We start from the raw sequence: 23,057 nt of genomic DNA on the forward strand, positions 1-23,057 counted from the left end.
GAAGGCATTGTATATCCAATTGCCTCTGATGCATGTCATTATGCACATAAGATTGTGGGTGAAACAACACGACAAAGAAATCCGTGTTGCACAACAAGGAACCCTTAACTTGTTGCAAAGCAATTCAAATCTATGCTAGTTGTGGCGTATCAACCTTTTGGCTGACATATGATACACATAGTCTCATTGGTGCATACAAAGAGCAAGGTTGTTTTTTTGCAAAACACATTACCCATCAAATTTTGAAGACCTTTTAACTTTTGTGAGTAGTTTAGTGCACATTGTGAAGAGCAACTTACATTTTCACCCATTAAAAACCGGCAAAATAGCCTACCAAAAATGACCTACTAGAGAGGGAGGAAGAGAGAGACCAAACATCAAGAGGGATACGGTTAATGAGTTATTAATCACATTGACAAATAGATAGATGATTATCCAAAGAGATCACGAGAGATTCCACTCGGTAAATATATGAGGGGTCAACTAAGGAGATGTATGAAAGCAGTTTCATGTAGTTGTGCGTGTGTTTCTCCTGCATCTATTCTTCCTTATCTCTCTATATTTAGAGCTTGTTATAGTCTCTCTCTCTCTCTCTCTCTCTCTCAACCCAAGTGTGGTAGATTGGTTATGCCATTTCCCTCTTGTTAGACCTTGGGATAGTTTCCCACGACGTTAAAATTTCTCTTCTTCTTCTTCTTCTTCTCTCTCTCTCAACCTTGATTTGTGGCTGGTTTGAAACATTGTACTAATACAACGTTCCAAAGTTCGGGCCGATGAAATTGGACATGGCGAGCTCAAAACTTGATGTGATTTTACCGGCCCTGCGTGCTGTGGTTCCTCCCCTTTCTGCATCACGTTACAAGGGCCAAGCTGGTATGGTACCTAATTGCTCAATATGGACGTTGGCCTATGGGGCTTTCTTTTAGGAAGCTTGCATGCACAGTTAGATGCTGTGGGCAGAATACCAATGTCACATTTAAGTAACCGTGTGTCTAACATTTATTTTTCTTTAGGGAAGGTTGCAGTTGTTGGAGGTTGCAGAGAGTATACAGGAGCCCCTTACTTTTCAGCTATTTCTGCATTAAAAGTGGTAATCACTCAGCTGTATCCACATTGTAAACAAAGTTGAAACTCCAGCCCAATATGCAGGTGCGTGCGATAGAGAGTTAAGAGGTATTACTTGTTATTGCCACATTGTATGGTGTTGAGCTATGTTCATATAGTCTAAGGATATTGCACTATTGTTTTTCTTTTGTGTCAAAGATCCTTTTGAAACTACCCAGTGGGCTACAACTCCCCTATCAAGAGGGTACATGGTACAAGAATAAGGAAGGGAGACTCTCTCATGAGGAACAAATAAAATATACAATGGCTTAGAAATGGGAGGAGAGGAGAGCCACGGAGGTGGATGGTAATGCCACTGAATGCCCTGGCCCATCGTCAAGAACGGCCGTGGCTGCAACAGCTCCATGAAAGCCTAACGGTGTTTATCTGTATTGTCAGAGCTGCCCTGAATCTTGTCATGGTGGCCTTAGAGCGTGTCCATTAGCTGCAACAAAAAAACATGCACTCTCCCTGCTAGCACGCACTCTCACTACTGGAGGCTTGGGTTTCCCCTCGAGTACTATAAAGCCGTGGGGCCGCCATACAAACCACTGGCCAAGGCTACTGATCAGCTCCCAGAAGTAAAGCATCGGGCACTGTTGATGTCAACGCCACGAGCCAAATCCCAAGGTTGTCCTGCTCTATCTCATATCTAAGGGCAGGCCCTGAACATGCTGACCATGCAACTGCCTCTAAGTGAGAGTCATTTTTGGCAAGTGGGATGCCATCACTCAAAGTATCCTGAGCCAAATCTGTTGGGTGAGAGGGTAGTTTCTTGAGGATGTCCACACGGAGGGCAAGCCGAGGAGTGTCCACCATATGCTAGCAAGAACCCTATTGTAGTCCCTCTGTGCGCTACCATTGTCACAAGTTTATGACTTGGCATAACCTGGCGTCCTTTAGGGCCACTGAAGTGAAGAATTGGGCAATAATGAAAGCAGGACCCAGACTCTGCGCAGTGATGACAGGGGAGGCAGGTCTGTAAATTGCGTTGGCTGATGACGTGGCAGATCTGTACGATCAGTTCTGGGACTGTTTTTGCGTGGCAGGTGCTTTTTGTGCCAGGTTTTTGGTATCAGATGCTTTTGGAACAAGTTGCTTTTGGGTCCCTCATGTGCTGAAGGATGTCTTCCATTTTTTAGGCTATTCCTCCATTTCTTCAACTTCGGGTTGATTATCAATCATGTCTCGGGTATCTCCCCTTGGTGTAACGGGGACGAGCACCACGTGCCAACAGAAAAGAACAGACTGAACAACTTTAAGCACTTCAAATAACAACTGAAGTGAACGAGATGCACGACACATGAGACGGGGAGGGAGTGGCCCCAAGAGAGCACTGGCCCCAAAACACGGTGCCCCTTTCGGTAGTTCTCTATATTGCTTGAACTCAGTACAACGCCGGTACTCCATCCTCTGCATCTCTACGAGAGTATGCGAGAGAATGAACCTTTGGCTCATATTTAAAGGCCCTTGGCCTCTCAAAAGTAGTTTACATGAAAAGCTATAAACTCAAAAGCATCTTGCCCAAAAGCTGCGAACGCAAAACAAGGGACTCCATACACTGCTACGTCAACACCTGCTAGCGCAAAACGCGGAAATCCGCACTGCTACCACGTCATCATGTCGGCACAAAATCTAGAAGTGCCGTACAACTGCCACGTCATCATCTTCTACGCAAGAGTCTTTTGTGTGTGTGTGTTGGTCCTGCTTTATTTAATGTCTTTAGGTCCCTTGAGCCCCATCGGACGGGGTCTCAAAAGTAGGTGGGAACTCTTCTTTAAAAGTAGGCCACTTGGCAAGGCTCTGTAAGTTGGTAAACTTCTGCTGCTACTTCTTCTTAGGGTTTAGGCTCCTCGGTTGGGATTTGCAGGTTGGCTCCGTTCTTAAGTGGCTTGACACGTCAGTAGTTTGTGACACTTGGAAAGGACGAAAAAGGCCGACATGAAAAGCGTTGTGGATTCTCCATTGAGGAGGTCGTTGCAAATGAAAAGAGACATCATTGATCTTTTCGAAGATCTGAAAAGGTCCATAAGACCTCATGCTAAGCTTTGGGTAAAGCTTCTCTTTGCCGTGCATTTTATGGAGTCAAGCCTTCTCAAAACGGAGAAGGACCGAATCACCTTCTTTAAATGCCATTTTTCTTCAATGTTCATCTGCTGCCTTCAAGAACGACTCTGCCGTTAGCATAGGAAGAAGCTAAATCCTCCACGAAGTGATCACCTTGGAATATTTTATCATTTGTACAATAAATAGGTGGGATTTTCTTCCCTCCTACTACTATTTCAAAAGAAGCTTTACGTGTGGTAGAATGTATTGTGCTGTACGCGAATTCCACCAATGGAAGATACCTTTCCTATTCACCTTTGTGATCTGATACATAACATCGAAGCAAGTCCAAAACTATGCAGTTGGTGACTTCTGATTGACCATCTATCTGTGGTTGGAAACGGGAAGAAAACTTAAGAGTTGCTTTTTTCCAAGAAAAAGATCCTTCTATTGTTAATAACACTGCCCAGCGGGCTACATAGTGCCCGGACAAGAGGGGCCTACATCAACACGAGGGGAGACTCTCCCAATGAAAAAATGAGATAGGTACAAATACGGCTAAATCAGGATATGGGAGGAGAAAACAATTCATAGGTGGCCGGTGGTGCCATTTAGGAGCCCCATGGACCATGGTGTAGAAAGGTCCTGGACGCCAAAGTCGTAGGAATGCCTTGCGGCGCTCCCGCATACCTTTGGACTCTACAGCCTCTCGAAGTGTCCTCGAAGTGTATGGATCAATTGCAGCCAAATATCTCCTATAGTCTCCACCAGTGGAACGGGGCAGGCCTTGAAGATGTGGAAGCAGTGGACTCTCCAAATGAACCAAAGCGTCAGGCTATAGATAAGCTCCCAACATAGCTCTCTATCACTGCTTCACGGCATAAGCTTTGTGGCAGGCTAGAGTGTAGGCCAGCCCTCTTGTATCTCAATCATCCTGCCAGCTGAAGACAACTCAAAACGAAGTGCTGTGCTCGTCAAGGTGTACCAGGCAGCAACACCCCAAGAGTACACTGCCTAGCTGACGACAAGGCTGACATTAGCCGTAAAATCCGAAGCCAAACCTGCTGCGCCATGGGGCAGTCCCATAGGCAATGCCTCTGTGACTCATGTGGGTGGGCACAAGCGGCACAGCCCGCCGGATGGCCACTGTAGACCAGCCGACTCCCAACTGCGGTCGCTCAATGGGCGATTAGCCACTGGAACATGGTGACTCCTTGGCTGTCTGCTGTCCCACAAGCTCTCCCAAAAGTCTGTCAGGAACTGTGAGGCCCACCTCGTGCCAGTGACCTGTTGCTGGAGGCGGGCCTCTCTTCGAGCAGCTAATATGTGATGCACCAATCGTGCAGGGATCCCTGGGTGATCGGCTGAAGCAAAAGGATCCGGCCAAAACCACTCCCCAAGGTCTCACTGCGCGCGTGACAGAGGGCGACTCTCCCAAGCCCATAGCCTCCAATGTCGAGTCTCAAGATCTGACTGGTCAGGGTCAAGCACACATGTCCTCCCTCTGATGCCCACAACTCGAATCCGTTGGAAGCAGCACTCTGCAGCACTTTGCTACTTGTGGTACCACAGTAGTAACACTGTGGAGGCGACCCTCTTGCTGAACCTCAAAGACCATGCAAAGGCCCGAGTATGAGCAAAACCCTAACTACGATGAGGACCTCAAGGCGAGTGAAGGCTCCCATCTAGCTTGGAGTTGTCGTCTCAAGAGGTGTGTGCCACTCTGTTGGTAGAGCTTTTATGATGTCGTGACACATGCTTTGTATCCCTCTCATGCTGCGCAACTAGATGCTTTGAAACCTTCAAGTGCTGTAATTTGCAACCAGTCTCCCAAGGTGCGGACCGGACCCTTTGCCATGGGGCCTCATGAGACATGGGGTCTACTGCCAACCATGTGACTTTGTTGTGTACTGATCAACGGGTTCCATGTAAGAGGCTGGCTCAAGCGTTCCTCAACGCATGCGAGTTGGTGTTGCTCTAGTCCCTCGTTCAGCTGCTCTAGTAAGCTCAACGTGAAACGGTCTTCCCATCTCTTGCTCAGGCCCACTCTACGCATTTCTGTGAAAATTCAACTAGTGGAGGGTGGAATGAGCTAGTCACTTTTGACAGCTACTAGGTTGGATTATTAGAGTGAGTTAGTTTAGATCTGGCAAGCTGACTCCAGACACAAGATCAGATAAAGACTAAACTGAAATAGAAACAATAGACTAAGAGTGATACTAGAACTGGGACTGGAATGTATATTTATAGAAGGACATTACAAATGATATTAGATACAACAGTAAGAGCCAATGAATGCTCTGAGCTTAATGCCAAAAGAGTACAACTGGCTCCAAGAGTGACAGTAGACAATAGACAATAGACTCCGTGATCATAGATTGTCACAAAATTATGACGTGGTATGTCCAACTTGTCACAAACTGCAAACATGTCAAGGACCTGAGGAATGGAGCCAACTTACAGATGCCGGTTGAGGGGCCTAAACCCTAAGAAGAACAAGTAACAGAAGAAGAACTTCTACCAGCTTATGGGGACCCCATCCAATGGGACCCCAGTGACATAAAAGGATTAAAATGAAGCAGGACTCACACACACTCATGTAAAGTTGATGACGTGGCAGCTGTACAGAAATTCCGAAAATTGCGCTGACATGATGACGTGGCAGGCTGTACGGATTTCCGCGTTTTGCGCTGACTGCTGTACGGAAATTCCGTGATTTACGTTGGCAGCTTTTTGGCATTGCTTTTGCACCAGATGCTTTTGAGTTTGAAGGCTTTTCAATGTAAACTGTTTTTGGGGCCTAGGGCCTTTAAATATGTGCTAAGGGCTCATTCGCTGGCATGCTTCCTGGAGAAGGTGTAGAGTCTGGAGTACCGGCTTGTACTGTGTTGAGGCAATATAAAGAAATACCGAAAGGGGCGCCAAGGTTGGGGCCAATACTCTCTGGGGTGGAATTCCGCCACTTCGTGTCACGTGTCGTCTCTATCTTTTTCAGTTTAGTTGTTATTGAAGTGCTAAAAGTTTGTTCAGTCTGTTCTTTTCTATTGGCACGTGGTGCCCGTCTTGTGACAGTGGTATCAGAGCATTAGGTGTGCTTTTTTGAAAGCATACTGGTCCTTCCAAAGAGCAGATAGAGCAAGATCGCACTTCCAGAGCTTATTGGAAATTTTAGCTTCGTGCTCCGACCGCGGACTCATTAGCCACTCGCACCCTTACTTCATCGCGCATCAGGTGCGCTCCCGTCTTCACCGCTAATGTCTTACAGGGGAGTGTGACATAAAAACGCGTTTCATAGGTATGAAACCTCGAAACCCTGAAACGGACGAAACGTTTCGGCGAAACTCACGAAACGAGAAACTGCCCGAAAAAAAAAGTCAATTTTTTTAAAAAAATTTGCGATTTTTTTAAAATTTCAATAGTTTAAAAAGATTTTTTTGTACTCTCTTTGCACTATTGCCTCTCTTTTATGCACATTGTACATACATATACATACGTACATATATGTATATATGTACACATGTATATGTATGTATGTATGTCTATTATACACGTGTGCTTATACATATGCATATGTATGTGTATAAACACTAATAAGAGTACATAATAAAACGAGTTTACTAGTCGTATGTACACACACACATGAATCTTCAATCTATCCATCCATCCATACATAGATACATACTTACATCCATACATCCATACATGCATGTATGCATATATAAATAAATATATATTTTTATATCTTTATTTAAATGTATTTCTACGAAACCTGTTTCATAATTTTTGTGCCCTGAAACAAAACGTTTCAAAACCTCGAAACCCCGAAACGGGCGAAACCACGAAACATTTCATGTCACACTGTTACAGGGCATAAGCCATTAAGATCACTTGCAATAGAAGGATCCAAGATTTGTTTCGAGCGGCTGTTTTTTCTTAGAGACAGTACCATGTAGATGCTGATAGCTACCAAGCAACATACTCCAAGTACTTGGCAAGCTTTCAAGAAAAATTTTGCCCGAAGTTATATGGTTTCTGACATCTTCCTTCGGAGTGCAACTTCTGGTAGAGTGGGGTATCCTGAAATGCTTGCCATGGAAACCCTAGCAGATTCTAACTTGAAAATTCTTTACATCTCTCCGTAGGTGCCTCTTGTTGATAACCTTGGAGGTCTTGTATGACTTGGGACTACCATCACCGCCAAGGAACACTGTCTGTCCAAGAGTTGATGGACCATGCTGTGGTCGGCTACGACCTTATGGGAGGAATCTAACCCTAATTTTTGGTGCAGGTTTCAGGATGGAAAGTCAGGCGACTTTTCGAGCTCGATCGATGTCGAGATTGCTTTTTAAGTTTGAATTTTGTTTGAGAACTTGTTTGAAATGGATGGTATGTGTTTTGAACCTGTTTTGATGCCGATTTGTAATGTTTGACTCTGGTTTCAATACTGGTTTCATTGATTGGTGATTTTACTCCCGGGTGGAGAAGTGAGAAATACTATTTTGGTATTGTTTGAACCTCGGAATGACGCAGGCCTATGCCTGGGGAGCGTATGCCTGGGGAGCGTTTTGTTGTATGCTAGAAAACCTCCAAAAGACGCAAGCCGATGCCTAGGAAGCGTTTGGTTGTATGCTTGTAAAATAATTGTTGTTGTGACTCCCGGCCTTGACCTGGATGGTTATGCGGAAGGAGTATTAAGAAGTCTGAGCAGTGGTTACTCTCAGCACCTCCAAACGACTTAGGCTGCGGTCTGGGGGGCGTTTGGTTGTAAAAGGCCTCTATATCTCCCGGCCCGGACCTTTTTAGGTTATGCGGGAGGAGTGATGAGGGAGTCATTGAATATCTCCCAGCCCGGACCTATTAGGTTATGCGGGGGGAGTGTTCATTGGCAATTGTATGTTTCTATGTCTTGTAACATGCACATGTGAGCATTTGTGTTGCATTGTGATGTGCCAACCACTGAATATTCCTAATTGGATGAGATTGCCTGGGTATGTAATTTTAGTGCATCAAGACACCCGTGGAAGGTCAGTGCGGTTTGGGTGTGATGGCTAATTTTACTACGCCGGAATATCAAGAGTTCCGATTTGGACGAAAGGAGAAGCCAACTCCTTAATCAAAAGAGCTGAAAGGAGAAGCTAACTCCTTAACAAAAAGAGCAAATTGATCGTCCCTCAGAATGACCCTCGGAAATTTTTGAGCTAACTTGAGTTGTTTTCCAGATATGTTGTAATCGCGGATGATTACTCTCTTTCAAGAAGGGGAGATGTCACAAACTACTGACGTTTCAAAGACCTGAAGAATGGAGCCAACTTACAGATGCCGGCCGAGGAGCCTAAACCCTAAGAAGAACAAGTAACAGAAGAAGTCGTCCTACCAACTTATGGGGACCTCGTCGATGGGGCCCGAGTGACATAAAGGGATTAAAATAAAGCAGGACTTGCACACATTCACGCAAAGCTGATGACGTGGCAGTTGTACGGAAATTCCGAAAATTGCGCTGACATGTTGACGTGGCAGGCTGTACGGATTTCCGCGTTTTGCACTGACTGTTGTACGAAAATTCCGTGATTTACGCTGGCAACTTTTTGGCATTTCATTTGCACCAGATGCTTTTGAGTTTGAAGGCTTTTCATTGTAAACTGCTTTTGGGGCCTAGGGCCTTTAAATATGTGCTAAGGGCTCATTCTCTGGCATGCTTCCTAGAGAAGGTACAGAGTCTTGAGTACCGGCTTGTACTGTGTTAAGGCAATATAAAGAAATACTGAAAGGGGCGCCAAGGTTTGGGGCCAATACTCTCTGGGGTGGAATTCCGCCACTCCGTGTTGCATGTCGTCTCTCTCTCTCTCTCTCTCTCTCTCTCTCTCTCTCTCTCTCTTTCAGTTCAGTTGTTATTGAAGTGCTAAAAGTCTGTTCGTTTTTATTGGCACGTGGTCCCCGTCTTGTGACACAACTGACAAGACCTAAAGTTATAAGTTGTTCCAACTCATAGGGTCCTGTCCGATGGGGCCCTAGGGACACTTAAGACTTGAGAGAGAGAGAGAGAGAGAGAGAGAGAGAGAGAGAGAGAGAGAGAGAGAGAGAGAGAGAGAGAGAGAGAGAGAGAGAGAGAAAAGGCGGATGATGTGGCAATTGTACGGATGCTCCGCGTTTTGCGTTGATGACGTGGCAAGCTGTACGGATCCTTGCGTTTTACGGCAGAGCTGTACGGATTTCCGCGTGGAGGGCTGGCAGCTTTTGGGGCCAAGTGATTTTAAGTTTGAAGATTTTCATGTAACTGCTTTTGAGAGCCCTCAGGGCCTTTAAATTGAACCCCAGGGCCACTCTCTTGCTCAGATTTGTTGACGAGCTTCAAAGCAGAGAGGACCCGTGGGCATTGTAACTTTGCTCAAGCATTAATATAAAAATAAATACCGAAAGAGGTGCCAGTCTTTGGGGCCAATCTCTTTAGGCACATAACTTACGCCGGGCCTTGTCAACTCAATTGAATTGTGATTAAAGTGAGAAGTATTTTTAAGTGATTCTCTCGTGTGTCGTGCCAGATTCTAGACTTAGGGTGCCTTGCCACACCTTCGAGCACACGCTCAATGAAGAGAGTTGGGAAACCATCTAAGATAGTTACCTTGTTCAAAGCGCTGTAGTCGACGCACACACGGATTTTATTGGAGTGCTTCTTAGTCGCTATGATCATGGATGATAGCCACTCAGAGTGCTCCACCGGTACAATTGTCAATAATTCCTGCTTCTTGCATTTTTTCGAGCTCTATCTTGACAACTTCTGCATACTTAGGGTTGAGCTTGTAAGCTCGGCCTTTGATCAGCTTAGCCCCTTCAACCAGAGGGATAGTATGGACACCCAATTCTGGTGGGATTTCTTCCAAATCTTTGTAAGACCAGGCAAAAAGATCTTTAAAGGAGTGCAAGATTGCTTCTTAGGCGCTATGATCATGGATGATAGCCACTCAGAATGCTCCACTGGTACAATTGTCAATAATCCCTGCTTCTTGCATTTTTTCGAGCTCTGTCTTGACAACTTCTGTATACTTAGGGTTGAGCTTGTAAGCTCGGCCTCTGACTGGCTTAGCCCCTTCAACCAGAGGGATAATATGGACACCCAATTCTGGTGGGATTTCTTCCAAATCTTTGTAAGACCAGGCAAAAACATCTTTAAAGGAGCGCATAAAAGAGATTATCTGATCGAGTAGTGCGGGATGATCCCATAACCAAGCGGCTAAGAGTATGTGCCGAGGGTCGTCAGGGCCCCCTAGCTTGACTTCTTTGATCGGGTTAGGAGGTGTAGCTGGTGAGGGTGCATCAGAATATGAAGATTGAGCCGCCTCTTGGAGCTTTGAGGCATCATGGGTTGGTGTCTGATCGATGTGAAAATCAACATACTCTTCTTGTAACCATCCTGGTGGAAGCTCCTCGAAGGGTACGTCCTCAGACACATCAGAGTGTTTTTGCGTGGTTGGGGAGTCGGACACAGAGGAGGCTAAGGGGAGAGGTCAGACGTTGGTGAACTCTTGCAAAGGAGATTTCTTCCCCTTCTATGGTGTGTTATGGGTTCACCGAGGCTGATGGCTTCCATGGTCCTCAGTGAGTGTCACACTTGCTTCTGGATGATGTGGCTCACTGGTTTCAACTAGAGGAGTAGAGGAAGAGGGTGGATTCTCAAGAAGGGTCGAATAGAGACCACATAGCATGGCAGCGATGTGGTAGCCTCCAACCACTGCAGTAGATCTTCGTCGGACCCGTTAGGTGGGGTAGGCTGCTCCAGGTCGGGGTTGGACTCCACTGACAAAGAACTATGTAGTATGATGAACTATTGGATCCATGCCTACTTCGAGTCGAATTGGCTGCATTGGGGAGCCAAGAGTGTGTATCCACATGGCGTCGTTTCCCCAATCTTGAAGTGCTTTAGTGTGCCGTAGCCATGGTCTACCGATGAGCAAAGGAAATCCTCCCTCAACTTGGGGGAGACAAACCACAACAAAATCCAAGCTAAAGGTGAAGTCTTGTACTTGCAGAGGCACCTTGTCCACTATGCCCACTGGGTAGACTATCCTCTGGTCGGCCAATATAACTGTTAAGGCAGCAGGGCGGGTAGGCTGTAGACCTAAAGCCAACATAGTGAACTCCAGCATCAGATTGATGCCAGATCCACCATCTACTATGACACTGGAGAATTGGCGCCCAAGAATAGATACAGTGAGACGAGGACTCCTGTAATTGGTGAGTGGAGCGGCGTGTCACGTGACACATCCAACCCTATGTGTCCGTGGACAAGCTACAGCATGATCAGGGTTGAGTTCAGTCAAGTCAGTCTAGAATAGGAAGTGATCTGGCACTTTTGTGAGTCTGTTCGTAGACCGTGCATGTCCAGACACTTAAATTAGATGCATATCCTTTGGTTGCACACAGCATGATCATAAGCATTCCCATCAGAATCCATCAGGGGAATTTTCTAGTGCATTTAGCCTATTTTCCCTATTTTTGACATTTTTTCACTTATTATTTTTAAGTGACTTTTGTTGGAGAGTAGGTAGGGCAGTTTTGCTAAGTTTGTATATAAGCAAACCAGAGCTAGCACTTTTTGGCAGAAGAGGCAGTAGGAGCACACGCTCAACAGGCAACTTCTCAGCAGAACCCCCAAGAGGCCTAGCATTTTTGCTCCACAGCATCAACCTAGCGTTTTGGACCAGATCAGCCAGCGTTTTTGGATCTTGCAGATTCCTGGCGATAGCAAGAAGCATATCAGCCCTAACGGTAGCAAATTTCCACAGCAGGACAATTTTCAGCCCTAGCGTTTTTGCATCTGCAAGACAACTCAGCGTTTTTGCAGATCTGCGCGACGGAACCTCATTAAGCATCAACGTTTTTAGTTTTCAGCAGTCAGTACCCGCAGTAGAACCCCCGAACCTCGCAGATCTCACTTCCCGCAGCAGTTCCTTGCCGCACGGTCAGTTTCCGCAAGGTTTACAGTTTCAGCCCGGAAAGTGCAGATTTCAGCATCTGCATTTTCAGCGCGTCGTCGTCGCATCGTCGCCAATGACATCGTCACCGACATAGAGTCAAAATTCAGCAGAAAAAGATTTGCAGATTTCAGCCCCTTAGCATTTTCAGATTTCAGCCGTCTCCTTGTCGTCCTCATCATCGTCGACATCGTCGGCAAGTCCAAGCATTGTAGAGATTTGTGCAATCATAAGTAGACCGCTCTCGCCATAGAGAGTGGGGCCCTTGGAGAAGGGTTTTACAACGTCTCTGGTGTCATATTCTCTGCTCTATCTCTCAGTCTCATGCATTTCCATTCACAGTGTCCATTCACTTTGTTTGTCTCCATTGCACTCTCTCACTAAAGGAACGGAAGGCTCTCCTTTTCATAAGAAAAAGGAACCTTGAGCATAGTTCGGAGCACTCATCTTGAGCAAAGTTCAAACATTCATTCCGCTGCACCTTACATTGGTATCAGAGCTTTGGCAGTGTTCTGTATCACTCAAGGAAAGAACATCAAGAACCACATAATTTTTTTTACTTGCTACAGTCGCACGAACTCAAGTTCACTTGGGCGTGTCGATTCCTAATCGTGTTTTTGAAGAGTGACAGGAATCCCAGGAAAGAAGGGCTTGTCCAGCCTCCCCTTGTGCCTCTTTTCACTCATTGAGAGCGGACCGTGCACTTAGTGGCCGGCCAATCGTCGTGAGGTGGGAAAAAGCAACCTTGGTGTGAGCGCAAGGCCGCCAAGGGGTCTGCGCGCGGAAAAGAGTAGAACTTGGGTGAAGAGAAGATCCTTCTCTAACTCAGATTGCAAGCAAAAGAAGACCCTCAAGAAACCAAGAACCTCAAGAACCGCAAGAATCCAAGAACCTCAAGACCGCCAAGAACCTCAAGACCCTCAAGAACCCAAGACTGCCAGAAGACGGGCACCACGTGCCAATAGAAAAGAACAGACTGAACAGACTTTTAGCACTTCAATAATAACTGAACTGAAAGAGAGAGATGACACGCGACACGGAGTGGCGGAATTCCACCCCAGAGAGTATTGGTCCCAAACCTTGGCGCCCCTTTCGGTATTTCTTTATATTGCATTAACACAGTACAAGCCGGTACTCCAGACTCTGCACCTTCTCCAGGAAGCATGCTAGAGAATGATCCCTAACCTCATATTTAAAGACCCTTGGCCTTTTGGTCCAAAAGCAAAGCCAAAAAGCTGCCAGCGTAATTCATGGAAATCCGTACAACCTGCCACATCATCAACCAGTGCAAAACGCGGAAATCTCCCTGTTAGGGTTTTCAGAATTAGGGTTAGGGTTTCTAGAATTAGGGTTTCCAAGTTTTAGGTTTAGGGTTTCCAAAATTAGGGTTTCAATAGTTAGGGTTTTTGGCAAAAATTAGGGTTAGGGTTTCTGCTCTCGGGCAACCACGTCTCACTTTGTGACAGTTTAGGCCCCGTCGGCCACATTTGTAAGTTGGCTCCATTCTTTAGGCTTTGACACGTCAGCAGTTTGTTACAAAGACCACAAGAACCCACAAGAACCCAACACTTCAGTGGATGGTCATCACTCGAAGCGGAATGGATACTTCGCTTGGAGGTGATGAGCATGAGAGAGGCGAAGAAGAATTTTCCCCACTAGGAGGTTTTTCCGACCCTCCCCCTTCCCCATGTGCGCCAAGGATTGCACTAACTCCTATGGAGGCTTTTGACAAGATGGTGATGGACATGAAGTTAGAACGCGAAGCACGAAAAGCAGAAAGAAAGGCCTACGAAGAAAGCATGGCAGCCATAGATCGTGACTACGAAGAAAGCGTGGCAGCCATAGAGCGTAAGTAGGACTTGGAAGCCAAAGAAAGTCAAGCCAAATTGGATCGTGAGAACAAAGAAAGTCAAGCCAAATTTGATCGTGAGAACAACGAAAGACAAGCAGAATATGATCGCGAGAACAAAGCAAGACAAGAGAAGGGCGACCAACACATGAAAGAGTTGTGGCGACTTTTTTCTCAAGTGCAGGCGTACTTTGCACAGAATTAGGAAAAGGAGTCTCTCTCACTCCCTTCTTCTCCCAAGCAAGACACACATGATTTGAATGATGATTTGAATGACTCACAGGATTTGCATGATGATGATTTGAATGACAATGATAAGCATGATGATTTGAATGACAATGACAAGCATGATGATTTGCATGATCAAGATGTGATTTCTCACAAGCATGATGATTTGCATGAAGATGACGTGATTGTTCACAAGGATGATGAGTTAGTTGATGCTTTTTCTAGCGAAGCTAACCTCGTTGTAGATTCGATCAATCACAAAGGATCGATCTTGGCTCTCAAGCCTAGGTCCAAAGCATCCCTTCACGAAGAACCGATCTTGGCTCTCGAGTCAAGGTCCACAGAACCCCCACAAGAAGATTCGATTAAACACGAAGAACCGATCTTGGCTCTTGCGCCTAGGTCCAAAGAACCCCCACAGAAAGTACTATGTGCTCGAATGATTAGTCAGCACGCATTATTCGAGTGTTTCATTCGTGATTGTTTCCTGTATTTTAGTCAGCGTCTTTATGTGATCCCTTTTCATAGGCATGCCATATTGTACGTTGAGCACGATTCACTCATGAATGAGTACGGATGTATGCGGATTTCTCATGAAAAGCTGAAAAGTATGCATTCAAGGAATTCACATTCCATATCTCTTCCTCGGCACGACACAGTTGTAGAAAGAGCACAAGAAAGTATGAGTATCAAGCATGGGCATTTCCGTTGTGATTTGCCACAGTTGATTGATTTAGATCAGCAAGACAAGAGTCGATCTCATTGTTTGCGTGTGTGTGGTGAACAGTTTGGCACTCTGTCTATTTGTTCATCTACATTTCATGCACAGTCTTTTAGGAAGACAAGATTTTCTCCACTCACTTTACATGGAATAGGTATGTTCATGTTTTTGTGTTGGAAGTGGTTTCAGGAGTTTTGAGCCATGGAGATTCTTGAAGAAGAAAGAAGCATGACTCTAGACGAAGTTGAAGCGTCGAAGGAGCCACCGAAGACATTGTGTCGCTTTCGGCGCGGCTCAAAGAAGCAAGCATTGCAGACCTTTATGAAGTTCAAGTACCGCACGACCCACACATCAGAGTGGGCCGCCGAAGAGTCCCTTCCAGGATTCCGGATGCTATTGGTGATCTCCCTCGACGCCATACAGTTCGGTACCAGTACCTCACTTTGAAAAGGAGGGGATGTCACGTGACACATCCAACCCTATGTGTCCGTGGACAAGCTACAGCATGATCAGGGTTCAGTTCAGTCAAGTCAGTCTAGAATAGGAAGTGATCCGGCACTTTTGTGAGTCTGTTCGCAGACCGTGCATGTCCAGACACTTAGATTAGATGCATATTCTCTGGTTGCACACAGCATGATCATAAGCATTCCCATCAGAATCCATCAGAATGCTTCAGGGGAATTTTCTAGTGCATTTAGCCTATTTTCCCTATTTTGACATTTTTTCACTTATTATTTTTGAGTGACTTTTGTTGGAAAGTAGGTAGGGCAATTTTGCTAAGTTTGTATATAAGCAAACCAGAGCTAGCACTTTCTGGCAGAAGAGGCAGCAGGAGCACACGCTCAACATGCAACTTCTCAGTAGAACCCCCAAGAGGCCTAGCGTTTTTGCTCCACAGCATCAACCTAGCGTTTTGGACCAGATCAGCCAGCGTTTTTGGATCTGTGTTTTTGGATCTTGAAGATTCCTGGCGAGAGCAAGAAGCAGATCAGCCCTAGCGTTAGCAGATTTCCACAGCAGGACAATTTTCAACCCTAGCGTTTTTGCATCTGCAAGACAACTCAGCATTTTTGTAGATCTTCGTGACGGAACCTCATTAAGCATCAGCGTTTTCAGTTTTCAGTAGTCAGTATTCGCAGTAGAACCCCCGAACCTCGCAGATCTCACCTTCCCGCAACAGTTCCTCGCCGCACGGTCAGTTTCCGCAAGGTTTACAATTTCAGCCCGGAAAGCGCAGATTTCAGCATCTGCGTTTTCAGCGCGTCGTCGTCGCATCGTCGCCATCAACATCGTCACCGACATAGAGTCAGAATTCAGTAGATAAAGATTTGCAGATTTCAGCCCCTTAGCATTTTCAGATTTCAGCCGTCTCGTCGTCGTCCTCATCGTCGTCGACATCGTCGGCAAGTCCAAGCATTGTAGAGATTTGTGCAATCATAAGTAGACCGCTCTCGCCATAGAGAGTGGGGCCCTTGGAGGAGGGTTTTACAACGTCTCTAGTGTCGTATTCTCTTCTCTATCTCTCAGTCTCATCCATTTCCATTCACAGTGTCCATTCACTTTGTTTGTCTCCATTGCACTCTCTCACTAAAGGAACGGAAGGCTCTCCCTTCCATAAGACAAAGGAACCTTGAGCACAGTTCGGAGCACTCATCTTGAGCAAAGTTCAAACATTCATTCCGCTGCACCTTACACGGCAGGATAGGAAATCATGTAGGACTGTGAGGGCTGTACGGGGAGGTGTCCGCCACTAGGCCCTGCACCCGGGTACAGAGACTGAATGACTGTAAGGGTGTCACTTCTTAGATTTGCATCGAGCCGGAGCATGTCATAAAGTGACACTTGCTGAACGGTATTCTTCAAAATGGCTTCTGCTGTAGGCTTGGCTCCTTCATCTGGCCTTACTTTGGTACGTTGATCTGTTGCAAGTCAGCCACTGCTTCCAAGAAAGCCCCATCAATATCGGATAGCATGGCAGTTGGTCGGCTCTTAGCACCAGTGAACTGCTCGTCAGTTGGGCCAGGTAGAGGTTGTGGAGATGGACCTTTTGGAAGGCCGAGACCAAGAGCTGCTCTTTGTGCCCGAGTGAGGACGCCAGCAGGCTCCTCCACTTACTGTGGCCTATCCTTAGGGATTACCGCATGAGTAGCAGGAGACGGCTGAGAGATGGTGCTTAGTGCTATTAGGGTGAGATTCGGAAATGTTTGTTGGTTCGGACTTGGGTTTGAACCCTTTGCTTGGGACAATCCTTATTGTAGTGGTCCTTAGCCTCAAGGCAATGATCGCAAGGTAGAGACCCTTCAAGTAAAGAACATTTGCTTTGGTAATACCCATATTCTCCGCACGTGTAGCATAAAATGGGCTGATTGGATGGACGAAACGGGGGACGAGGTGGTTTCTGCTCTTGTTGGATGGAGGTGGAGGGTGAAGTGTAGAAGCTCTGAGGGGCTGAGGGAGCATTGGCATGATAAAAACTTTGAGACGGAAAAGTGGTTGGCATACCTTGCAGAGGAGGCGTATTCAGCAAGGGTTGCATGCAGTTTGAATGTACATAGGGGGAAAGCATGTTGGATGCAGGTGCTAACCCTTGTTGGGGAGTAGGAACGAGACTTCGCTGTATTTGTCGCACTCCCTTTAGGTAAGAGCAATCCTTGTCCTCATGTCCAGAATTTTCACAGAAGTGGCAATATGCCCGAAGGGGCATTCATGTGGAGGGTGCCCTGGAGAGCGGCATGAGCTACACCAGATCATAGCCTTAGTCTCTGCTGAGACCTGAGCTCTTCTAGCTCGCGCTTGATATGTTCCAAAGCCTCGTGATGTGGAGGCTTCTCCTGTCTAAGAGAGAAGGACCTCTCCTCTTGAAGAGCTCGTTGTAACTTTAGTGTGTCTAGTTCCCAACGTAAAGAAGTCAAGGGGTCAGATGGACTTTCCAAGAGTACAGAGGCAGTCTCTACCTGAGGAGAGTTGGTGAACAACTGCCTTGCCCCCTCTATCCTAGTGGCAGTAGCAACAAACTCCTCCAGAGTGGCTTCCGATCAGAGACTCTCTCTGAGTTTTTGCTGAGAAGTCTTAGGAAGAGCCTTCTCTGCCCACTTCTTGACCATAATTTCACTTGGTTGCTGAGGAAGCTTGGCTACTAGAGACTTTGTTCTGGTCATGAGTTCTGCAAAAGTCTCTTTGGGCTAGAGCATCAGGTTGGCCAACTCATCCAGAACCTTCTCTTGGAAGTCCCCTGGTCTGAAAGCTTCACAAAACTGTTGTCTTAATGTGGCCCAAGTCGTAAAGTGGTTTTCTGCAAACTGACTATACCATTTATCTACTAAGCCATCCAAGGTGGATGGGAAGAGTACTAGGTAGGCGTCTTCTCGGTTGAGGCCACGACCCTTGCATAGAGAAACAAATCTCCGGGCATGGTCGTCAGCATCCTCTGTGGAGAGACCTTTGAAAGTTGGAAACTTGATGTTCACCTTAGCCAGAACGCTTGTGAGCTCCTCTATGGTCGTCTGTGTAGTAGCCTGTTGCTCAAGTGCTTGCTGTAACACAGTGGGCGAGAACTTTACTGGGGAGGGTGACCGGGGAGGTGTAGAATTGGTTGAGGGAATGGAGGTAGGTGCGTGGGAAGATAGGGGTAATTGGGCTGGTGGACTTCTACGTGGCACAAAGGGTTGACGCTTTCTATGGTAGTACTTTAGAGGACTTAGTAGTGCCTTTGTTGCTCTTTTGACTGCCTTGTATGGGTCATGGAGTAACCAGAAGCCCACCCAAGCTTTGGGCACGAAAACCTTTAACTTATTGAACACTGATCCAGACTCCACTAGACCAGGGCGAGTGACTAGACCACTTGGCTAGACCTGGACGAGAGAGGACTAGACCAAGCTAGGAGACTACTAGACCAGGGCGAGAGACTAGACAAGTAGGTTGAGAACTAAGCAGGTCGAGAGCAAACTGGACGAGACCAAGCTGAAGCAAGCCCAGACCAGTCGAACCTAACATACTAGTACAAGAAAGCTTAAACCAGGTAGCTCCTCCACTTTCGACGGAGTGAGACTTTAGTTGAGGTCCCACCGGGCGTGCCAAAAATGAGAGCACCTATAGTGGAGATAATGTGTCGTGTTCTCTATAGTGGGTGTTCCTCAGTGCAATGTGCGTGAAACCTCACTCCAACAGAATGAAAACACTGAAAACGATGAACAACAGAGCAAACACAGCGACTCAACAGTAGAACCTGAACAACATGGGACTCGACTAACTCAACTGAACCAGACTCTGGCATGGCAACACACTCAACTCCAAGCTCAGAACTCACGGGTACAATGGGGGTGTGGAGACTCAAATGTGCAGGGATGGTGCAGACGTGCTGTGCCTGAACTCCAAACGCTAGACTCAAGACGCTCGACCATACAATGATAATGACTCCAAACAACTACGGATACATACAACCATAAAGAGCCACCAATGGCTCACAAAATATCCAGTCCAGCTAAGTCTATCTCCAACTGTGGTGGTGGTGATTTGGCCACGGTGTCCACTAGACCACCACCTATGTCCTTGCCACGTGTCATTGCCTAGACGAAAGTCCGTCCTGTTGTCGACTCCAGGCCAACTGTAACTAACTCTGTCCCGTGCCTGTGACACTGTAGCCTTGCTACAGTCCTCTTCTTGAAGAGTTGAAGGAACTTTTTTTGTGCCTTGTGAGGAAGATCCTTCTTCAGGTACTTGGTCTCTCTTTCTTTGCCATATTGACAAGCTTTGTGTTGCTTTCACTCACAACAATCCACGCTGCACTTTTTGAAGAAAAAATGGCTATTCCGTGTCACGTGCGCACTTCACTTGTGCTACGTGGACATGCTTCTTCTACAGTTTAGCATGAGTCATTAGGTTAGGACCTAGCTTCACAATTTTGTGATCCTTTAGCAGGTTGTACCCTCTCTTGCACAGTATAGCATTTCAGCACATAGGCATTACCGCGTGTGAACTGCCTCTTGTGTGCACATTTTATTATTAAAATGACCCTTCATATTCCCTGGTTGTGGGGTTGGACTTATGACTGCTCGACCCAGCCTTTGGAGGCTATAAAGGCACACACATTGAACGTGCTCTAAATGGAGAGGCACATGAAGCAGCTCAAAGCATTATTGGGGAGCCCTATGCAGCACTTGGAAAGCAAGAAGCAGGAGGAGGAGGAGACCGGCAACCCTCTCAGCCTCACCTGGGGTTTTCAGCCCAGATCAGCCAGCGTTTTCTCATCTCTCCATGAGCGTTTTCAGCCTTGATCATCAGCGTTTTCAGCCAGAACAGCCAGCAGATTTCAGCCGTCGTCGTCCTTGGCGATAGCATTCAGCCCTTAGCCTCGTCATGGTTGCAGATTCAAGCCATCGACATTGCTAGCAGTTACAGCAATCAGCCATATCCTTGTCGTCCTCATCATCATCGTCGTCGACATAGTACCCCAACATCAAGTACCCCTTGTGCTCTGGCTTGGTCCCTACCTAGCTCAGAATAAGGACTCTTAATGCCCATCAATACCTGCAACACCCCGCAAAACCCATCAGTACCCTCGTCGTCATCATCGTCGACATAGAACCCATCAATACCTTAGTACCCCTCAACACACCACAGTACCCATCAGTACCTCAACACCCCGCTGTACCCCTCAATACTCATCAGTACCTCAGTATGTGCAGTACCCTTAAGTATCTCAGTAGTACCCAGCATCAGTAGCATTAGTACCCATTAGCATTAGCATCTCAACATTCAGTCATTGTATCAGCATTGTGCAAGAATAAAGAAAGTACTTGCTCTCGCAATAGAGCAAGGGGGCCCTTGAGGGTTTGGGACCCGACATTCGATGTCGTCTCTCTCTCTCTCTCTCTCTCTCTCTCTCTGTGTGTGTGTGTCTCTCTCTCGTTCAGTTCAGTTCTTTCAAGTGAATTAAAGTAACCTTGTGTTTGTGTGCGGAATACTAGATCCGAGCAAAATCAAACACTTCCGTTGCACCTGACATCCCGTCGATGGAACTATATAACCGGCCTGTACGCAGTAGAGGGCGGTACTGGATTCCGCGATTCACGATGGTTGCTTTTGAGTTAGCAGCTTTTCATGTAATCGCTTTTGATTTTGAAGGACAAGGGCCTAGAAATTAGAACCCAAGGCCACTCTTTTGATTCAGTGTGCTTACGAGCAATTGAGCAAAGAGGCCCCCCCGAGAGTTGTAACTTGCTCAAGTATTAATATAAAAAAAAAACCGAAAGGGGCGCCAGATTTTGGGGCGAATACCTTTGGGCACGGAACTACGCCGGGCCGTGTTGACTCTATTTTTAAAAACGTGTGATAAAGTTGTGAAGTATTTTAAGCGATTCTCTCGTGTGTCGTGCCCGATTTCCGACTTGGGGTGCCCCAAGTCTATAACAACACGGTCAGCAGTTTGTGACAATTAGTGATCTCTTACGAACTGGATCTACAGTGTTGTCTATCGTGTGCTCCATGCTAGCCGCTTAAAGGAGTGGTTGGTACAAGATGAACAAGTGATTCTTTGGAGGAAGTCTCGAGTTTGGAGGATACCACTAGTTATATTCCACTTGAACCCGAATTGGTTCTGGATCAAAGGGTCAAGCGGTTTCGAAATGCTTCTTACCCAGAGTATTTGATCAAGTGGAAGCATCAACCTGAGTCAAGCGCTACTTGGGAACCAGTACGTTCATTGAAGAGTTGTTTCCCCGGTTTCATAACTAAGGATATGCTGATGATAACAATTAAAAATAAGGGGGGATGTTTTACGTCCCCAGACATCAGGATGGGCGCCTGCAATATGTCTGGCTAGTGTGAACGTACCCTTGGTTGAAGGAAGGTTAAGAAGTCCTATAAATAGGTCTCATTTGTAAGACACCTGGTGATCAGCCCTTGGCAGCTCTACCTACACACCCGCTTGGTGTGGGCTTGGTGGTATGGGACACCAGCCCTTGCTGTAGAGGCTAGCCCATTAGCTGCAGGCTCCCAAGCTCGGGGGTGAGCTCATATTGGCTCTATGGCTCGGAGGTGAGTTTGATGTCTGCTCTCTACGCTTGTTTATGCGTGAGTATGGCTTGTGTCATGTCATGTGTGCAAGATGGATACGGCGAGGGACTACACAACAAGTACTCGTCCCTTTGTGGGTAGCCGCGCTCAGAAAAGCGCTTTTGTTGGCTGTCCAAACAGTTTTCAGCCCTCAAACGGGGTTAGAAAGACCAAATTTCAGCGAAGAGGACCTTGTTTTGGCGCTCTAGAAGTAGGTAGATACCAGAAGGAACCTCTCCCGGACGAAGGAATATAGAACAAGTCAAAGATAGCCGCTAGTGGCTACAGGTATATTAAATTTCAGCCACGACACTAGTGAATAATATTTGTGTCGTGCATCAAAAGAGGAGAATAGATTCAGTTTCTTTGGTTCATGTGCTTTGTAAGAATCAATTGGATGAGTTAATAGAAAAATCTCCTTAAGGGTGGGGACCAACCCATCTTTTGGTCCCTAGTGCTGTCTCTATTGAGTTATTTCTAGTTAAATAGTGTAATTAAGGAGTATAGAAGTGTTTAAATTGCTTGCTTGCATTTCTGTAAGGTGCAACAAAAGTGAATGTTGATAGTGTTCAGGATGAGTGCTCCAAACTATGCTCAAGGGTTCCTTTTACTTACGGGAGGGAGAGCCTTCCGTCTTAGAGAGAGAGTGCAATGATCACAAACAAAGTGAATGCTACTGTGAATGAGAGAGAGAGAGAGAGAGAGAGAGAGAGAGAGAGAGAGAGAGAGAGAGAGAGAGAGAGAGAGAGACGACACGAGACGGGTCTCAAACCCTGCTCCAAGGGCCCCCCTCTCTATGGCGAGAGAGGTCTATGCTATAGATTGCACAAATCTGGTACAATGGTCTAAGATGCTGTGAACTTGATGATGACAATGTCGACGACGATGGAGACTATGACGATGACAATGATGGTGTCCTTGTCGTCAAGTCCGGGATCTACGACGATGGTGACGAAGGTGTTGTCGTCAAGATAGGGATTTGCGATGACGATGACGAAGGTGTCGTTGTCAAGATAGAGACTTAGATGACGACGCCGACGCCGACGATGGTGTCGTCGACGACGACGTCAAGGCTGAAAATTGAAAC

At 46.4% G+C, this 23,057-nt stretch overlaps 1 protein-coding gene across 1 annotated transcript in view; it reads left to right on the forward strand.

The window, feature by feature from the left end:
- Nucleotides 1-686: 686 nt before the first annotated feature.
- LOC147452935 (ATP-dependent (S)-NAD(P)H-hydrate dehydratase-like) overlaps nucleotides 687-23,057 on the forward strand; it is a 51,385-nt gene continuing 29,014 nt past the window's right edge. Inside the window, exons 1-2 of the mRNA XM_086518486.1 lie at nucleotides 687-873; nucleotides 1,014-1,090. Of these exons, the coding sequence (XP_086374612.1) occupies nucleotides 774-873; nucleotides 1,014-1,090 (177 nt within the window). The 5' untranslated portion in view covers nucleotides 687-773. The remainder of the gene's footprint in view (nucleotides 874-1,013; nucleotides 1,091-23,057) is intronic.

Source organism: Adiantum capillus-veneris, chromosome 8, assembly GCF_014529385.1.
Source record: "Adiantum capillus-veneris isolate H3 chromosome 8, ASM1452938v2, whole genome shotgun sequence".
In the NCBI taxonomy this organism is placed as follows: Eukaryota; Viridiplantae; Streptophyta; class Polypodiopsida; order Polypodiales; family Pteridaceae; genus Adiantum; species Adiantum capillus-veneris.